The sequence below is a fragment of the Sorex araneus genome, chromosome 4 (genome assembly GCF_027595985.1).
Source record: "Sorex araneus isolate mSorAra2 chromosome 4, mSorAra2.pri, whole genome shotgun sequence".
Lineage (NCBI taxonomy): Eukaryota > Metazoa > Chordata > Mammalia > Eulipotyphla > Soricidae > Sorex > Sorex araneus.
The window spans coordinates 48,040,057-48,058,391 of NC_073305.1; the positions used below are offsets into that span (position 1 = coordinate 48,040,057).

The 18,335-nt window shown below is 57.6% G+C and overlaps 1 protein-coding gene across 6 annotated transcripts in view; it reads right to left on the bottom strand.

Annotated features, from left to right (window-relative positions):
• Positions 1-18,335, bottom strand: part of POC1A (POC1 centriolar protein A) — a 63,825-nt gene that overhangs the window by 29,371 nt on the left and 16,119 nt on the right. For all 6 annotated transcript variants that reach the window (XM_055135612.1, XM_055135608.1, XM_055135610.1 and 3 more), the window contains 2 exons: positions 14,461-14,529; positions 13,116-13,211 (listed from right to left, as the gene is read on the bottom strand). In XM_055135612.1, coding sequence (XP_054991587.1) covers positions 13,116-13,211; positions 14,461-14,529 — 165 coding nt within the window. The remainder of the gene's footprint in view (positions 1-13,115; positions 13,212-14,460; positions 14,530-18,335) is intronic.

Sequence of the window (18,335 nt, forward strand, 5' to 3'; positions counted from 1 at the left end):
TGCCCGGGCTGTGGCGACCAGCCTAGGGACTGTCAGGCCTTAGCCACTTGGGTTCCCTCCAAGGTGGATGGTCTCAGGCGAGCAAACCTGCGCACGCCTGGCCAACAGCCAGTAGTGTCTGGAATGTTCCTCAGAGATGGCATTAGCCTCCCGAACAGATGCCACCCTCTTGGGGAGGGGCGAGGCGGGGTGAGGTGGTGGCGGTCAATCATTAGCACCTGCTCGTGGTGGAATTTTCTTCTTTTCTTTTAATTTCTAACAAGGAACCTTGCCCCTGCCTGGCCTGCTCTGGAAACAGACTCTGTCACAGATAAAGTATCCGGGAACCAGCTCATGGTGTGAGTCTGGGCCAGAGAGCGGGAGAGGACCAAGAGGGGGACATCCCAGGTGGTCACTGGAAACATCAAAGCAGGTCCCTGGTTCAAAGTAGGGCCTAATGCAGAGCTGTAAGGGACAATGAAGCAGCCCACAGCATCGTCCGCTCGGTGAGGACGCTGAGCCGTGGACACGGATGGGCTCGTCTTTACCTTGGGGCCCGTGGCTTTGGCAATCTGCCCGTAGGGAGCTGACAGGTGCCATGCCTGCCCAGGTCCCTGTTTGCCAAGCATGGGGCAAGGCAGAGTTGATGGGGTTGGCCAGTGGGAAAAGGACCGGCTGTTCTCTCTGAGGGAGGCTCGGAAAGGAACTTGGTCCTGTCTTCCCCACACGTATTCTCAGAGCAGCGACACTACAGCCTTCCCTGCCCTGTGATTTAGGGTTCCGGCCTGGAGTCTAACCAGAGGAAGCTTCTGGTTCTAAACTTAGCCCCTGAACCCGAGGGGAATTCGGCTTTCTGAAAAATCACCTAATTGTTCGACAATCTTGCCAAGGTTTTTCTGAGCCAGTCTGAAGATGAAGATGGGGTTTGGCGACCGCTGTGGGGCAGGCGGGGACCTTTCCTGCATCCCCCACGCTGGGCTCAGTTAGGGAGCAGGGCGCTGGGTCACCCAGGAGCACAGAGGGAACCAAGGGGCTGAGGGATGTGGGGCCTGGGGCCAGCACAGCAGCCTCTGAGCTCCGCTGCTCCTCGACCAAGCGCCACCACCTAAGTGCAGGCCCACTTGCTTACCTCACCCTCTCCTCAGAAAAGTCCCTTTCAGGCAGGGCCCTGGGGCCTCTCGGTCTCGTCAATCACAGGCTCCCCAGTGTGTGGGAGAGGCTAAACGCACAAGCCTAGGAGCCCCTCTCCTCCCCCGGGACCAAGGCCAGCCCAGACCCGCCCACCCCCGCCCGCCTGCCAGGCCATGGCACTGCCTGACCCGGGCAGTCTCCTAAGCCCCGCCAGGCCCGCTCCCCAGCCTTCTCGCAGAGCCCCGCGCACAAGAGGGCTGATTCATAAAGACCCATTCTTCAAAGGAGTGAGAGAAAGGATCGCCCTGGCATGCAGGAAACAGAAAGGCCTCCCAGTGTCCAAACATGGAGGGCGGGAAGGTCCGCAAGGGAATGACTTGTACCCGAGGGGCGCTGCGGGGAGGAGACAGCACGAGACCAGTGAGGGGAAGGCTACGGGCGGCACTCTGCCGGGGTGCCAGGAAGCAAGCACACTGCATGGCCAGCCACGCAGCCACACCACTCCCCGGCAGAGGAGCGTCCTGGCCTCTCTGCCAGGATGGTTCTGAGACCAGGAACCCTCAGGGCCTTCTGGCGCTGAAGCCCTCCAAGTCACCAACCCTGGGACTGAGACCTGGAGGAGGGCAAGACAGAGACGTGGTGGCAAAGAAGGGGAGAAGGGGCAGGGACAGGGCAGGGGGTCTCTCTACCCAGCCCACAGTCGCTGGACAAGGACACGGGCACAGCCTTAAGGCTCTGCTGACCTCTGCCCTCGGCGGAGAACAACGTGTCTCTGGGCAGCTGCAGAGACCACAGGACCACCAGCGAATGAAGCCGGCCGAGGCCCCCACTCGGGAGAGCCCTGGCTTGGAAGTGCTTCCCGAGAGCTGGCCCTTGCTCAGTTCAGCTCCACAGCCCTCTCAAGGCCCATAATTGGGCACTGAGTACTCAAGGGTCACTCACCCAACAGATTCCCACTCGAAAGGCACCCAGGCACCCTGGGAGCAAGTCAGAACCTCTGGTAAGTGTTGTCTGTACAGCTGTTTCTCTTTTTTCAAAAATTATTAAAATGCTTTGAACTAATTTCAGACTTAAAGAAAAAATGAAACATAGTACAATTTCCACATAATCCCTCTTCCCCCACTTTCCCATCCAGTGTTAACATCTTACATAACCACTAGCTCCACGATCAGGAAATTCATGTTGGGACAATTCCGTTTTAGGGTTTTGGTGTTTTTTGGGTGTTTTTTTTTTTGGAGGGGGGCCCACACCCAGCCTTGCTCAGTGCTTATTCCTGGCTCTGTGCTCAAGGATCACTCCTGGTGGGCTTGGGGAACCATATGAGGTACTGGGGTTGAACCCAGACCCTGTGCAACACAAGTGCCCAGAGTGTGCTATCACTCTGGGCACCCTGTTGGCATTGCATCTGTCTTTCTGTTTTGTTTTTGCTTGGAGATCATACTCGACGGTGCGCAGAGGTTACTCCTGGCCGTGCACTCAGGAATCACTCCTGGTGGGCTCAGGGGACCATATGAGGTGTCAGGGATCAAACCTGGGTCGGCTGTGTGCAAGGCAAATACTCTATCCACTATACTATCACTCTAGCCCCTCATCTGTTTTACTATGATGGCCTTGGCTCCTGATAGGCCTGAATCCTGCCTGGAATCTCATGCTACATTTACTTTCTTCTCCTTCACCTCCTATAATCTCTGTCAGTTCTTTAGACTCCTGGTCTTTTTCTTTTTTTCTTTTTGGGTCACACCTGGCGATGCGCAGGGGTTACTCCTGGCTCTGCACTTAGGAATTACTCCTGGCGGTGCTCGGGGGACCGTATGGGATGCTGGGAATTGAACCTGGGTTGGCTGCGTGCAAAGCAAACGCCCTACCCGCTATGCTGTCGCTCCAGCCCTACTCCCCTGGTCTTTAGCAAACTCAACGACAGCGGAGAGCGCCCGTCAGCTCTGCTGTGAGAGGACCTCGTGTTTTCTCATGACTGAACCAATGTGATGCATTTTTGACAAGGACACCACAAAAACCAATATCTGACATCACAGGGCTCCTCCGGAAAGGGCTGGCTCGTGGTGCCAACCTTGATCTAGGTACCAGTCTGTTAGGCTTCTCTGGCGCACATTTCTTTGCCCCACTGTGGTTTGTCTTGGGGGCCCATGGTTTGCTTTGTAGAAAGGAGCGCACTGCTGCCGTTACAAACTCTGTGTCAGCCCGGCTTGCTGGCTGCAGCTGCCCCGCAGATAAGAGGCCGCAAATGAAGAGGAGTGGCAGAGCCAATGTCTCTGGAAGATGCAGAAGCTCTCGGTGACAAAGAAGCACAGTAGCGGTTTATTTATAGATCCACTTGAAGACAGCTCATTGTAACTACTGGAGTTGAATTTTTAAAACCCCGGGAACAAAGGCCGGCTATTTTAAACGCTCCTTGCACTCAGTTCAATGGAGAGAGTTAGAGGCACCGACCACACCCGGGCGTCACTCCCAGGCTTGGTGATTCATATTTTGTGCAGCATCACAGGCCATGAGCCAAGACGGCCAGGTCCGGCTCTGTTCAACCACAGATGCCTCGGGGAAGCTAGAGCCCTCAGTGCACGTTGCCCAGGAAGGGGTGAGGGAGGCTGTGAGACCCTGTGGTCATGGCCTCCCTTTCCTGGAAAATGAAGCTGTGCACAGCTGGTGTGAGCTGAGGCTGCATCAGCCCTCTGCCCCCTTTCCCCATCATGCTGCATGAGCAGGACAGCGCCCCCCAGTGGATGCCTGCCCACAACAGCCGCAGTAGCTGGCTCACCTGTGCCTGACACTTCCCCAAGTTGGAACCCCAGTGTCCTCAAGTGCACAGAACAAAAGCAGCCCTGAGGTAAGGGATGGGGGTGGGGGAGGGTTCCTCCTGTCCAGGGCCCCACCTCAGTCAAGACAGCTTAAATCTGGGCATGCACTGGAATCATGGTGGGGAGCAGAGACCTGGGGGTTCTCAAAGCCTCCCACACCCTTACTTGAACAAAGAGCACAAAACAACATTCTTGACATAATGCAAAAAACCAAAAAAAACCACGAGTGTGCAGGTGGCATTTGCTATTAAGGAGTTATTCACTTTTGCTTTGTTGGGTGCAGTAAGATGACTGCAGGGTCAGGTCTGTGGGATAAAATAACACCTCAGCTCTATTAAAAACGGGGTGGGGGAAAGATGAACAAAGAAGATAGGCAATGGGCAAGGCGCTGAAGCCCAGGAAGGCTATGGAGGGAGGGCTGTCATCTCAACTTTCTGTTCCAGCTAGAAATTTTCCACAACACAAAGGTTTTTCTGTTTTGTTTTGTTTAATTAAAAAAAACAGAGAGAGAGATTTTAAAAAAAGCTCCCAGATGACTGGAATGAGCTGTAACTGCAGCGCTGAGGCGAGGGGATGGGACCCAGGGAGAGGCTGAGGCAGGCCCTTCCCACTCCAGGGTCCGAGGCATCTTCACGCGCCTCTACCGGGACCCAGGAGTGCGTGGTCCCGGCTGGCGTCGTAAGAGAGCCCTGATGGCACCCCGAGCATGCAGTGAACCCTGCAGCAATGTCCGGACTGGCAGAGAAACTAATTTTAAGATAATCTCCATGGAAACCATCTATTCTGATTCTCTCCATGGAAACAGCGAGAGAACATACACACAAGCATTATCCAACACCCTTACACCACATGGGCAATGCTGCCACCCAGTCTGGAAAGCGTAAGCTGCAAAGGGCTTGTTTTCCATTGAAAAGAAAACGAACTTCTGAAACTTCGAGTCCAGACGTGTAGCTTCTGCCACCCGCTGCTGCCAATCCCCACCCATCCCACCCTATGCCACCTGCCCCCAAACCCAGAAAACAGGCCACGGAGTAGTTCATGTCGCCCAGAGCCATGAAGGCGGCCAGGAAACCTCCTGAGCTGGCCAAGTCCAGACTCGCACACAGGCCATGCTGCCCGGCTGGCAGGGCTGTGCCCACTGACTCCGGCCCCAGACGCCCGATGACCAGACACGTGCTGCCCGGAGACAAGCCACGCCTGAGAGGCGCTGCTCCAGCAGGGCAGCGGGTGGGGCGAGCTCAGTCCCCCTGGGGAGAGAGGCCACCCTGCTGGGATGTGGCCCCAAGCACCACGGCCTGACACAACCAGGAGGGGTTCCACTTCCGCCTTGCTGCTTCCTTTTTCCGGGGCTCTCGCTGGAAACGCTGCCAGGAAACCAAAGAAAACAGGACATTCCCATGGCTCCGCTCTTGCCACTCACGCTGCTCTGCACCACCCACCACGTGACAGGTGCGAAAGGGACGAGGTCAACAGGGCCACACAACCTGGTCATCACCATCGGCAAAGCAGCCCACAGCAGAAGTGCCAGGGTGGAAACAGAAGAACCAGTGGCCGAAGTCCACTGGGCCCAGCCCTAGGGTGCCTTATTTTGTTTCGTTGGGTTTTGTTGTTGTTTTGTAGCTATACCTGACAATGCTCAGCTGTTATTCCTGGCTCTGCACTCAGGAATCACTTCTGGCAGTGCTCAGGGGACCGTACAGGATGCTGAGGATCAAACTAGTGGGTTGTGTGCAAGGCAAGCCCCTTACTCACCTTGCTATCTCTCTGGCTCCACCCTAAGGTGCCTTGGAGGACACCCCTTGTCCTCAGTCCTGAGTCTGGGGCCCCACTGCACAACTATGGAATCGCCACTAATATTTTTGTTTTTTGTTCTGAGGCCAAACCTGGTGGTACTCAAGGTTTACTCCTGGCTCTGCATTCAGGGAGGCTCAGGGGACCAGATGGGGTGCTGGGATCAAACCCAGGTGAGCTATATACAAGACAAGTGCCCAACCCACTGTACTATCCTCTCCACTTAACTCCAGCTCTGACTGCACTAAGCAAAGGAAACCCAGTATAGTTCCAAGACGCTGGAACCCGGCATCACAGAGCGATGGGCAGCAGCCCGCACCAGTGCCCCAAGGCGTGCAGGGCAGCACCCCAAGGCTTCCTCTGGATTCGGGTCCCGCCCTCCAGCCTGGCTGTCCTCACAGGCCCTCCTGGGTCCCTGTGAGCTCCTCCAGCGGTGTGAGTCACTGGACAGCCTGTCAGCGGAGACCAACCTGCTGTGGAATAAAGGGAACTTTCCAGGGCAGGAAACTGCCACTGGCCCTGCAAAGGGCAGCTTAGAGAACATTCAGCTTCCACCACACGTCCCTGCCTCAACACTTACTTGCTTTGTCCTAGCTGGGGGACAATGACCCTAGGAGCTCTGCCAAGACCTTCGTCACCTGGAGGGCGGGAGGGGTGACACCAGCAGGCCGCCCTCTACCTCGGGAATCTCATCTGCCAGCTTCCCTGAAGGCCCAGCAGGAGGGCACGGAGGCAGGTGGCAGCCTGAGCTGGCGATCAGACTGGCACGTCAGCGTGTGTGAGACAGGACAACTGGACATAGCTCCCCAGAGGCTGCAGAAGTCTGTTGGGATCCAAACCTCCCCCTCACAGGACATCCTTGGCTGAAGACTGAACCACAGCCTGGATGGTAAAGCGAGCCCAGTGAGATCCTGTGGCTTTAAAAGCCTCCACCCCACCCCCGCAGGTAGCACCATCAGTTCTTCTAGCTCCACTCTGAGCTGAGGCTCAGGGGCAGGTCCCCTTTCCCCTCCTGGGCAGAGGTGGCTACAGCGAGCAGGAGACACGGGTGCCCCGAGTGCTTCTTCCAGCAACGCCCCCATGAGCCTAAACTCCCAAGCTGGACAGAGGGGCTGAGGAGACAGCTCAGAAGGTCACACATACAAGGGCCAAAGAAGCCCCCAAGAGGCCCCCAGCATCATATGGTCAGGTCCAAGCACTGAACCATCAGACTATCAGAGCAGCAGATAGGATTGCTGAGAGTGTCCCCCAGGTCCCCTTGATACTGCTGGGGAGCCACCCTCTGCAAAAAAAAAAAAAAAGAACAAGGATAGTTTTTAAGTAAATAGACAGAAAGACAGTGCCTCTCCCTCTCACCAGCCTGCCCACAGGCTAGACATGATTGGCCAGACAGCTGTCCAGCGGACAGACTCTCAAAGCAGGTCCCTGGGCCAGCAGCAAGGCAGTACCTAGACTGCTGTGGGAAGGAGCTGGAGTAGTGCAGCGAGTGGAGTGTTTGCCCCGCATGGGCCCCACCCAGATCCAATCCTGGGGCTATATGGTTCCTGAGCACTGCCAGGAGTGATCACCCAGCACAGAAGCAGGAGGAAGCCCTGAGCACCACCAGGTGTGGCCTTGCCGCAAAAATAAAAAATTGCGAGAGAGACTGGAGAGATAGTACAGTGGGTAGGGCACTTGCCTTGCTCACAGCCAACCTGGGTTCGATCCCCAGTGCCCCAAATCCCACCAGGAATGATCCCTGAGTGCAAAGCCAGGAGTAAGCCCTGAGCACCACGAGGTGTGGCACAGGAACAAACAAACAAACAAAATCCAACTTAAGTAATAAAATAAAATAAAAATTTGTGAGGAAGGCAAATCCCCCGGGAGAGAGCTTGTCAACAGGCTGAGTGCATGCTTTGGTGGCAAGCGAAGTACATGGTCCCCTGCACTGCTGGGAGCAAGCCCTGAAGCCCTGAAAGTGCCCTTGAACCCACTGGGTGTGGCCAAAAAGAAAACACTGCAGTTGGGGAACAAATGCTAAGGCTTGTATCTCTCCCTTCTACCCTCCATCAGAACTGAGGACCCCCCACCCCAGCACTTTCTAGGGGACAGTGCCCCTACACACTCTCGGAGGAGGAGCCCCCAAAATAGAAACACTGACAGCAGGTCATGCAGGCTGGTGGGAGAACAGAGCTGCAGAGATGCGGGACGCAGTCTCCAGGGACAGGAGGGACGTGTCATGCCGGGCCTGGCCCAGCCTTGGCGCGATCGGCATACGGAAACTGTACAGCTCTTACTGCCAACCGAGTTCTTAAAGCGGCTCCAGTGCCGGAACTTTCTAGCATCATCCTCCTTCCTGGCGGGGCTCCCTGAGATCCCTGCCAAGACTGTCATTCTGGTAAGATCACTGTCCCCACCTCAGGAAGCTGCCTGGCCACGAGGGCTCCTCACGTTCTGCTGTCCTGGGCCCAGCCCCAGGTCAGTCCTACTCATCCGGAGACTGCCCCAAAACAGGAAGCTCGGGGTCTTGGAGGGGGGGTACTGGGAATGGATTTATGGGAGTTAGGAAATGCAGACACCGGGGGCCTCAAGGTGGCTCCTCGAGCGGGATACACACGTGCACACGAGGTGATACCAGCCTGCCTCCGCGCTGGCCGCAGAGACCCTCCCAGGGCAGGGATGCCGGGGTCCTTTCTCCCACGGGAAAGTGGGGTACACCCTCATTCTCTTTGTGTCACGGCACTCCTACTTGTGTTAACAAAAGCCCGAGGCTTCTGCTCCACTGCGGGACCTGGACACTCGGCACAGGACCTCCGGGCTAGGGGTGCTGTTCTATGTGGCCATGGCTTCCTGGACCCCCGCTCCCATGTCCACACAACAGCAGAAGCAGCAGGGAGGGGCCCAGGGAGGGTCGTCTGGCGCCCCTCCGAGTGCGCAGAGGCACAGGTGAACTCCCAGAGGCCAAGCCCAGAGAATGTGCTGGAGTCTGAATCCCATAAGCCATCCCTTCTCCGGGATGTGCTGGTGCCCAGGGTGTCTTCTGACTCGTCCCCTCACAGCCTGGGAGACTGTGGAACCAGAACTGACGTCAGGTAGTGGCAGGAGAGGCTCTGCGCTGAGGCCCATGAACGTGGGCACTCGGCACCCACACGCTGCCCCTCAGTTACTGAAAGCAAAATAAGCCAGCCGGGAACGTGCATCTCGGGGAGCGAGTGGAAGTCCCCCTCCCCCGCCCCTGGGGGGCCTCAGACCCTCTGCACAGGGCTAGTGCTGGAAGGGCTCGGATGTCTGCTCCAGGACTGGGCCCAGGAACCCTAATGCAAGCCCAGCCGTGGGCAACATCCACAGTGGACTCGTGGGGGCTGACATGGGAAGGCAGGGGGTGGTGGAGCCTCACCAACCGGCCCACAGGGAGCAGAGAGAGGAAACAGCCCTTTCGCCATGAAGGCCATGGACCCTCAGTCCCAGCTCCTCTTACTGGGGCCAGTTCTGGTTCCGAGTTGTCCTAGGAGACAAGCCAGCGTCACTCCTTCCCAGGGCTGCTTTCTGTGGGGGAGCAGGGGCACGGGTCTCTGGACCCGCAATGGGTGATGCTGGTGGTGGTGGGGTGGCAGCCTTGCGGGCTCTGGGGAAACACTTCCTGCTTGTTTGCTTCCAGGGGTGGGGGTGAGGTGCTGGGTAAGTGCCCTCCCCCCCAGAAGGGGACTGCAGGCTGTCTGGGAGCCTCTGGTCTGTGCCCTCACTGCTCCCCGAGGAGGCTGCAAACAGCGGTCAGTACGGGAAAGGGCCCAGGAAGCAGCCGCCCCACAGTCACCACGACTGGGCAGAGGCCCCGGCAGCTCACAGGAGGACAGAGGAAGGAAGAGGAACGTTTTAAAAATAGCTACAGCTGGGTGAGCACTTGCCATGAGCCAGGCGCAGGGCCAAGCTCCAGCCGGCAGAGTCCACCCCGAGGCCGCCGCCCCCAGGGCCGAGCTTGCTGGTTGGGGCTGAGGAGAAAAGCCCTCTGCCCGGACTTCAGTCTTACCAGGTTCCCCGGAGTGCTTCCTCTCGACCCCCACCCCCGCCCCGCCCCCAGGCGCACGCTGGTCTCGGTTGGAGGCAGGGCAAGGTAGAGTCAGTACCAGCAAATGCACCTGTGCTATTTAAAGCGGTTTAAAATGCTTCTCGGGCTGAGGCAGACGTCTGTCCTGGGGGAGCGTGGACGTAGGGGGGCAGGTGCCAAACCCAAGGTCAGCCAAGACACAAAGGTCCCTGTGCCCTGGGACAGGCCCCGATGCACAGAGCACAGGAGGGAGATGGTGGGGGGAAGTAGTAGGGGACGGAGCTAGGCACACGCACCCCTGCAGAGAGCCCCTCAACACCAAGGCGCTCAGCAGCCCGCATGCAGGCAACCCTCCTCCAGCCTGGAAGCTTCCTCAGCCAGGCAGGGCTGAGCCCCTTCCCCTGCGGCCTCCCGACTCCAGCCCTGCCACCCCGGCGCTCACCACCACCCGCCCTCCAACACGCACAGGGAAGAGGGAAAATGGAGCTTATTCTTCTCACTCTGAAGGGCTGGGAAATGGCTTATGCTTTTCAACATGAAATGTGCCTAAAAATAAGCTGTGAATTTCAACCAGAGGTTGAAAATAGCTCTCGCGGTGAACAGAGCTCTGTTCAGAGTGGCTCAAAGATGCCCTTCACTCCAGAGCCAGGGCCGAAGGCCACGGCAAGGGGCAGATCCTGGCAGGGCTTTCCCAGGCCCGGGGCCGGGCTCGCAGCCTCTCTCCCAAACACCTCAGTCAAACAGGCACATGCTCCGAAACCCAAGACCAGTCTGGGGCCCAGTATTTGTGCAGAAATTCCCAACCACAGGGGCCAGAACAATAGTACAGCAGGGAGGGTGCTGCCTTACACACGCCCAACCCGGGCTTGACCCCCAGCACCCCACTGGCCCCAGAGCCTCACCAGGAGCGATTCCCTGAGCACTGCCGGGTGTGGCCTACAAGGAAAAAAAAAAAAAAAGGAAAAATCCTCCCCAAATGCCCAGGTACATCTAAAGCGGCTAGAGGGGACGCAAGCGGAGTGAAGGGGCTGGGGCCTGACAGGGATGCTTCTGGGAGTGTGAGGTGCCAAGTCCCTGGCCAGTCATCACCCCGCTCGCTCACCAGCTGCCCCCTGAGAGCCAGGGAGCCCCGGGCAGGGCAAACACACTCCCTGGTTGTAAGCGAGGAAAGCCAAGTAGCTAAGGGTCTTTATTTGCTGTTCACCATCCCCTCCAGAAGACTCCAAAGTTGGATGGGCCGGACCACACGGGGGCTTCTGTTAGCATCCCAGGCCCCAGCCCCACGCCGCAGGCTCCCTCGGCACTCACGGGGCGCGTGGAAGAGCCGTCCTGCACTCCTCCCACCTCGGGGGCGGCCGGCACTCTGGGTTCATCCCAGCAGCACATGCAGTCTCTCAACTGGAGGCGGGGGCACCTCTGCCCACACCCCCCCACACCTGGCAGTGCCTGGAGACATCTTCTATTTGGCACAGCTAGGAATAGGCCACGCTGCTGGCTCTGCTGAGTCCAGGCCAGAGATGCTGCTCAACCCTAAACACAGAACGGCCCACGGAGGGCGAAGGGTGTGAGGAGGGAGCCCAGACATTCCTGGGGGGCAGTGTGTGGGCAGGGTGAGCCCAAGGCTCGCTGCACCTGCTGCCACCTGGCTGCTGAGCTCCTGGCCCCCTGAGAGCCCTCGAGACCATTCTGGGGGCTATTCCAGCACCGGGGAGGACTCGGGAGGGGAAGAGCACCTTGCGGTTGCAGGTTCAACCCCCAGAGCCCCCGGCCTTCCCATGGGGCCCCTGTGGTGAGGCTGTGGAGCCAGACACACCTCCACAGGCCTGAAGGGAGCTCGCCCGCCGGCCCCAACTTCCTGAAGCCTCCACCTTCCGCTCAGCCCTTGCCCTGTCTCGGAGAGGGGCTGGGAGAGCAGAAGAGACAGGGAGTCCACGTGGACTTCCTGGTGACTGTGCAGGGCTCTCCCCGCTGTGGCCTTCCCGGAACCCTCAGCCACCTGCTCTTTCTAGGACAATCTGCAATGCTCAGAGGGCCCGTGACATGGGCCCCCAGGGCCACACACCTGGGCGGGGTCTAAGCCCCGGGCATCTTACCAGTGAGGGACAGCAGCACCTCCAGCCAAGCATCCCGACAGGGTCAGAACGCACAGAGGCCCGGGCCGGGCTCCCCACTGTGATGGCGGGGGGAGGGCGGAGGGACAAGGATTTTCCAGGTGACAACACTGGCGCAGAGAGGCCGCCAGACAGCCCACCATCACTCCCACAAAGCTGAGGCTGAGAACCGGCCTCTTCTTCGCAAATGCAGAGGCAGAACAAACCCCTCTGGCCAGGGCCAATTCTTGGAAGCAAAGACTCAAATCCCAACCTGGCCTGTTCCTAGAGGTCACCTCAGCGCAGGAGGTGGGAGGCAGGGGGAGGGGGCCCCACACCCTGGAGCCAGGGAGAGCCAAGGATGGACTCTGCCGTTTCCTGCTTCTATTCTGGGTCCAGCCTTAACTTGGCCAGCCAGGGCAAGTCACTTCCTGTTGTTGGAGCCAGTTTCCAGCTGGGGAGAGGCCATGCTGGCTCTGTCCAGGAAGAAGAGATCTAAACAGCCAGTGGCCACCAGGATATAAAACCCTTGGGCCCCATACCCTTGGCTTTAAGTTTTACTTCAGGACTTTATTCAGTAAGAATCTATCAGTTATTAATTTTCAACTCTCCCCTAAACATTCATCCAGGGCCGGAAAGAGCACGTCGCCGATCCAGGTTCGATCCCTGGCTCACCACACGGTCCCCCGAGCCCTGCCAGCAGTGACCCCTGAACACAGTGCCAGGATGAAGCCCGAAGCACAGCTAGGTGTGCCCTCAAAACCAAAACAATAAAAAAATAAAAACAATAAAAATGCAATTAAAAAAAATACTGTTAGCACCGAATGCCCTTTAACCAACAAAGGTACTAAAAATGGCTTGTGGCCTGTGGCCGAGAAACTTCCTCCGCATGGTAAAGAGAAGCAGAAGTGAGAGCAGCTGGGCCAGCACCCTCCTGACTCGCGGGGCTGTGGGCCCCGCACCTCTAGGAATCCGAACGTGACGGTTCTGGGGTTCAAGGCACAGCACAGTCCAGCTGGCCCTCTCCTCGGCCAGCAGCAGGTTCGGGGGGACGCCCAGTCCAGGCAGTATGGCCAGACCGCCTTGCAGCGTGCTCGTCTCCCCACATGGCTCGTTCCCTCCAGGCTGGACACGCCGCACCCGAGTGTCCAGGCATTCTGTGAGGTCTCCCCACGCGCGCTTCCCTGTGCCGGGGTGAGCTGCAGACCCCCGGCCTCCTGAGCATACCGCGGTTCGCGGGGACCTGGCCACAGGCCACAGGCCCTGCCAGGCCCGACAAGCACTCACCAGGTTCCTGGAGGAGCCGCTGAGCATGGCCGGGGGCTTCTGCCCTCTCACGACTTCTCCATAGTCGACGTCAAAGTTGCTCTTCCACACCATCACCTGTGGAGACACGGGCATGGACCTCACTCCCGAAGTTCTGGGTGCGCAGGAGGTGCTGGGCCGCCTGCCCCCTCCGCCGCCTCCTCAGAGCGCCTCCTGCTCATTTTCATCTCGGGCCACTCTTCATCTCGCTCGCAGCTACTGGATCCATTTGTCCCTTTCTTTATTTTCATTCTTCGTTTGCCTTCCATGCCGAGAGCAGGGTGTGGGGAACAGACTGCAGGGGCCGAGGAGCAGCACGAAGAGCCCCGGCGTCCATGCCCTGCACTGCACGTCCCCCAAGCACCAGCAGGAGCAACGCCCCCACCACAAAGATACCGACTCCACTCCCTGCTGTGTGACTCGAGGCAAGTCACCTCTCTGTGCTTCAGCTTCCTCTTCTGTTCCCTCCTCACAATGCTGGTACTGGGGAGCACTGATGACATTCCCGCATCCCCTCACACCATCTTCAGGTCCTGAGGCTCCCCCTACCCACAGCTGAGCAAACAGCCCTGCGGGCCCCAGTTCCCAGCCCTGCTTCTCTGGGGCCACCTCAGGCTGACAGAAAACATGGAGCATGGCCTGTGGCCTGTGGCCCACACAGAACCACATCTGTGCGCAAGTCAGGTAACTCAGCCCGCCCTGGACACCTCCCCCGTCGGAGTCTTTAGATGGGCTGTGCTGCTCTGGGCAGCCGCTCTGGGCAGTGCCACTGTTTGGTGCCCCTGCCTGGGGCTCCCCCCTTCCCTATGCCCTGGCCTTGTTTCTCCGCCATCCCGTGCAAACACTCCCATTGCTAGCGGGTCCTGTGGGACTGCACAGGCCTAAGTGCTGAATACACCCCCCGGACTAGGGAGGCTCTCTTGAACGTGAAGACAAAAGGTCTGATGTCACTCCAAGGCGACTCACTGGGTTGATGGCCCTGAATAGCCACAGGTCCCCTACCTCAGCAGTCAGCCCCTGAACAATCCATCTCACAGGGGGCCCTCAGCGCAAGTGACAAAGGGGACAGGACACATCCTCTCGGGCAGCAATGGACCAGCAGCACCCAGCAGGCCAGGGCCCCGGGGCAGCCCCACTGGCCAGCTGCAGACACGCGGCGCCCATCTCTACAGAATGCGGGGGCAGCAGCCAAAGCTCAGGTCTCCAGGCCCACAGTACAGGCCTGGGCAGAGCTGTCGCTGCCTAAGCACCCTGAGCACTGGCCTTTGCAGATGCCCTGACCACCCCCACCCCGTGCCACCTCTGCCCCTCTCCCCTTGTCACTTACTTGTTCATCAGAACCTCCAGAAGCAAAATATTCCCCTGTTCTTGAGAAGGCGACACAGGTGGCTGGGCCCTGGCAACACAAATGAAAAGGGGTAAACACAAAAGCCCTCTACGTGCAATGTCCAGAGGAACCAGACAGCAGCACCTGGGCTGAGGAACTGCTCATCTTTCACTCACTGTTCATTCATTCATTCAAAGGTCTGCCCAGTTTTGTTTTTTTTTTCTTTTTGGTCACACCTGGCGATGCTCAGGAGTTACTCCTGGTTTTGCACTCAGGAATTACCCCTGGAGGTGCTCAGGGGAGCGTATGGGATGCTGGGAATTGAACCCGGGCTGGCCATGTGCAAGTTAAACGCCCTACCCGCTGTGCTACTGCTCCGGCCCCCATTATATATATAAAAAAAGGAATCAGGATTGAGGGGCGAAGAGACAGTCCAGTGAGTAGGGTGCCTGCCACCTGCTGGCACCCACTATGCATCCCGCAGCACAGCCTGAGCGCAGAACCAGGAGTGGCCCCTGGGCACCACCAGATGTGGCCCAAAAACAAACAAAAAGAAGCAGGATTCATTGTGGTGGAGTGGGAGGGGGTGATGAGGGCTAGGTGGAGAGCAAGGTCTGTGGGGTGGGGGCGGCTCAGACTCTCAGGAGTGCAGTGTCCGCCACTCTTCCAGAGGCCCGTGATCCTGGTGGCCCCACAGCCATCGCATCTGCCAACGCCTCTCTCTGCATTACACTTGGCCAATCTCCGCTTCCTGGGGATGTGGGTCTCCTGCAGGCCCAGGAGCCTGGACCTGGCCCACTCAGTCACATAACCCCTGTTCTGCGGCTCGGTGCAGATGGACATGGGGACTTGGGCAGTGTGGGGCACCGTGCCCTGGGGCTTCCCAAAGGCTCCCACATACCTGTTTGGAACCTGGGATTGCCACCCAGTCTTTTTATTTTTCCATCTTTTTTAAAGGGGGTTTGGGTCACACCAGCAATGCTCAGGGTTTGCCCCTGGCAGGACTTGAGGCCCATATGTGGTACAGGAGACTGATCTGACAAGTGGCCTACTCACTGTGCCATAACTCCGGCCTGCACCTGTTTGTCTGGGGTCGGGGACCGGGCCACAGTAGCCCTGCCTGTGCTCAGGGGCGACTCCTGGCTCTGTGTAGAGGAAACCAGGTGAAAACACAGATGGTAGTGGGGGTAGCAGCACACAAGGCAAGTGCTTCCTCGCTTTCCCTCCTGTCTCTTTCTTCTCCTCTCTCCTCTCCCCTCCCCCCTCCCCCCTCCTCTCCTTCTCTCTCTCTCTCACATCCCCACCCAGTCTTCCCTCAAAGGACCCCAGGCATGAAATCCATTCCTGACCCCAGACCCGGGAGTCACAGGGGCAGAGAGGACGGAGAAGCATCCTGCCCAGCTGGCCTCACCCCCTTCCCAAAGAGAGGCTAAGGAGAGGTACCCTCAACCCAGGTTCTGTGTCAGAACGCAGTCCCCCCATCTCGGGCCGTGCTGCTCCCGTGTCAACCAGAGCCCCACAGAAGAGTCCACGGCAGGAGCAGGGGGCAGCTGGGGGTCCAAGACAAAGGCAGCCAGAACCAGGGGACGAAAAGGCTGGGAAGGAGGTCACTGTGTAGCGAGATGCCTCTTCCCTCTGACATGCATGCCACTGTCCGCAGGAGGAGAGGCGCCCATCCTGGCTTCCTAGGCACTGACGGAAGGGCAATGCTGGTGTGCGCCAGGGAGCTAAGGGCCAGGGAGCACGTCCAGGTTCAGGCCAAGGGAGCATGATCTCCCAGGAAGCTGGGAGGTTCTTCCCCACATGCCTGAAACCTACTGCAAAAAGCCAGTTATTCTTTGGTTTTGTTTTGTTTTGATGTTTGCAGAGGGCTGGCATGAGCTTCAAGTGACAGAGCACTTGCCTTGCATGTGTGAGGCCCCTGATCCAATCCTCAAAGCTATGTGGCCTGAGCATCACAGGGTGTGGCCAAAAAAAACAAAGCAAGAGGAAACCAGAAAGCACCTTCTGCTCAGCGCCTGGCAAGAACAGACGAGTCATGAACTGGATGAGGGGCTGGGGAGAGGCTGTTTCCACCGGAAGACAGACACAGGCACGTGGCAAGTGCCCTGGGGTCTGGTGCAGGGGCGGCAGGAAATGTACCCACACCTGAGGCTTCCAGGGACTGGAATGGGGCTGATGAAGGGCAGTCCCAGGACAGTCGACCTAGAGCACAAAACCTACTGGTCCTTAGAAAACACTTTGCAGGCTGGGTTCAGATACCCTTCCAAGTGAGCAGTCACCAAGGAATAAAGAGTTAATGAGATTTGGGGCTGGAGCAACAGCATAGCTGGTAGGGCATTTGCCTTGCACATGACTATACCTGGTTTTGTCCCTGGCATCCTGTAAGGACCCCGAGCACTGCCAGGAGTGATTCCTAAATACAAAGCCAGGAGTACCCCTGAGCATCGCTGGGTGCAGCCCCAAAACAAAAAACTAAAATAGAAGTTACCAGGACCAGAGGGGACGGGGGCAGCATTTCAGATTTGGAATTTGGGGAAATCTTTATTATGTTCCATACTGTTAAGCCTGTAATGAGGAGGTAGAAGTGCTATGTCACTTACGGAGTCAAAGCAACAGGGCAAGATAGATAGAACAGGGGCTGAAGGGCTAAGGCAGCCAACCTGGCTTGACAGCCAACCCCACAACCACCTGGTCCCCCAGTCCAAAGGATGGACTGGCAAGGGGTGCATCCTTGCCAGGTGCACCCCTGGAGGTCCATCATCACTGCTGGGCCTGAGCACTGAACTCCTGGTCTGGTTGGCCAAAACTCCCAGGAGGGGCCCCCAAGCATCCTGAACACACTTGAGGACCCCCTCCCATTATAATTTTTAAAAAATAACAGGACTATTTTCATTTTGAGGAAAAACAAAGAGGAAACAGAGAAAGGGGAAGGAAGCCGGGCGATGGAGCGCAGGAGACAGGCGGGACTCTGGCCCAGGCTCGCTGAAGAATGGCTGGTGGCCAGAAGCCCGATCATCATTCCTGGTCTTCCTTTCCCAAGCAGCGGGCATCACCTGGCTGGGCAGTGAGGAGGCCTGGACAGGTGCCAGGACCACTCCTGACATGAAGAGCAAGATGCTTCCCTAGAAAATGAGTCCCAACGAGTGCTCAAGAACAGACGACTGGTTAAAGAAACTATGGTACATCTACACAATGAAATACAATTCAGCTGTTAGGAAAGATGAAGTCATAGTGAAATGAGTCAGAGAGGGACAGACATAGAATCACTGCACTCACTTGTGGAATATAAGATAACGTAATATGAGACTAACACCCAGGAACAGTAGAGACAAGGGCCAGGAAGATTGCTCCATGGTTGGGAGCCTGCCTTATGAGCTGGGGGAGAAGGCAGCTGGGATAGAGAAGGGACCACCAAGGTAATGATGGTTGGAGGAATCGCTCGGGATGGGAGATGTGTGCTGAAATTAGATAAAGGACCAAACATGACAGCCTCTCAGTATCTGTATTGCAAACCATAATGCCCAAAAGTAGAGAGAAGGAGGGAAATTGTCTGCCATAGAGGCAGGGGGTGGGGTGGGGTGGGGTGGGGTGAGGGTGGCGGGAGGGATACTGGGGACATTGATGATGGAAAATACACACTGATGGAGGGAGGGGTGTTCAATCATTGTATGACTGAAACTCAAACATGAAAGCTTTGTAACTGTATCTCATGGTGATTCATACACACACACACACACACACACACACACATACACACACACACACACAAAAGGGTCCCAAGAGACTAGAGAAGGCAAGCAACAAGTGCTCAGAGAGCACCCAGATGGGATGAGAGGTCTGCAGGCCTCTCCGGGATGACTCTCGGCTCCTCC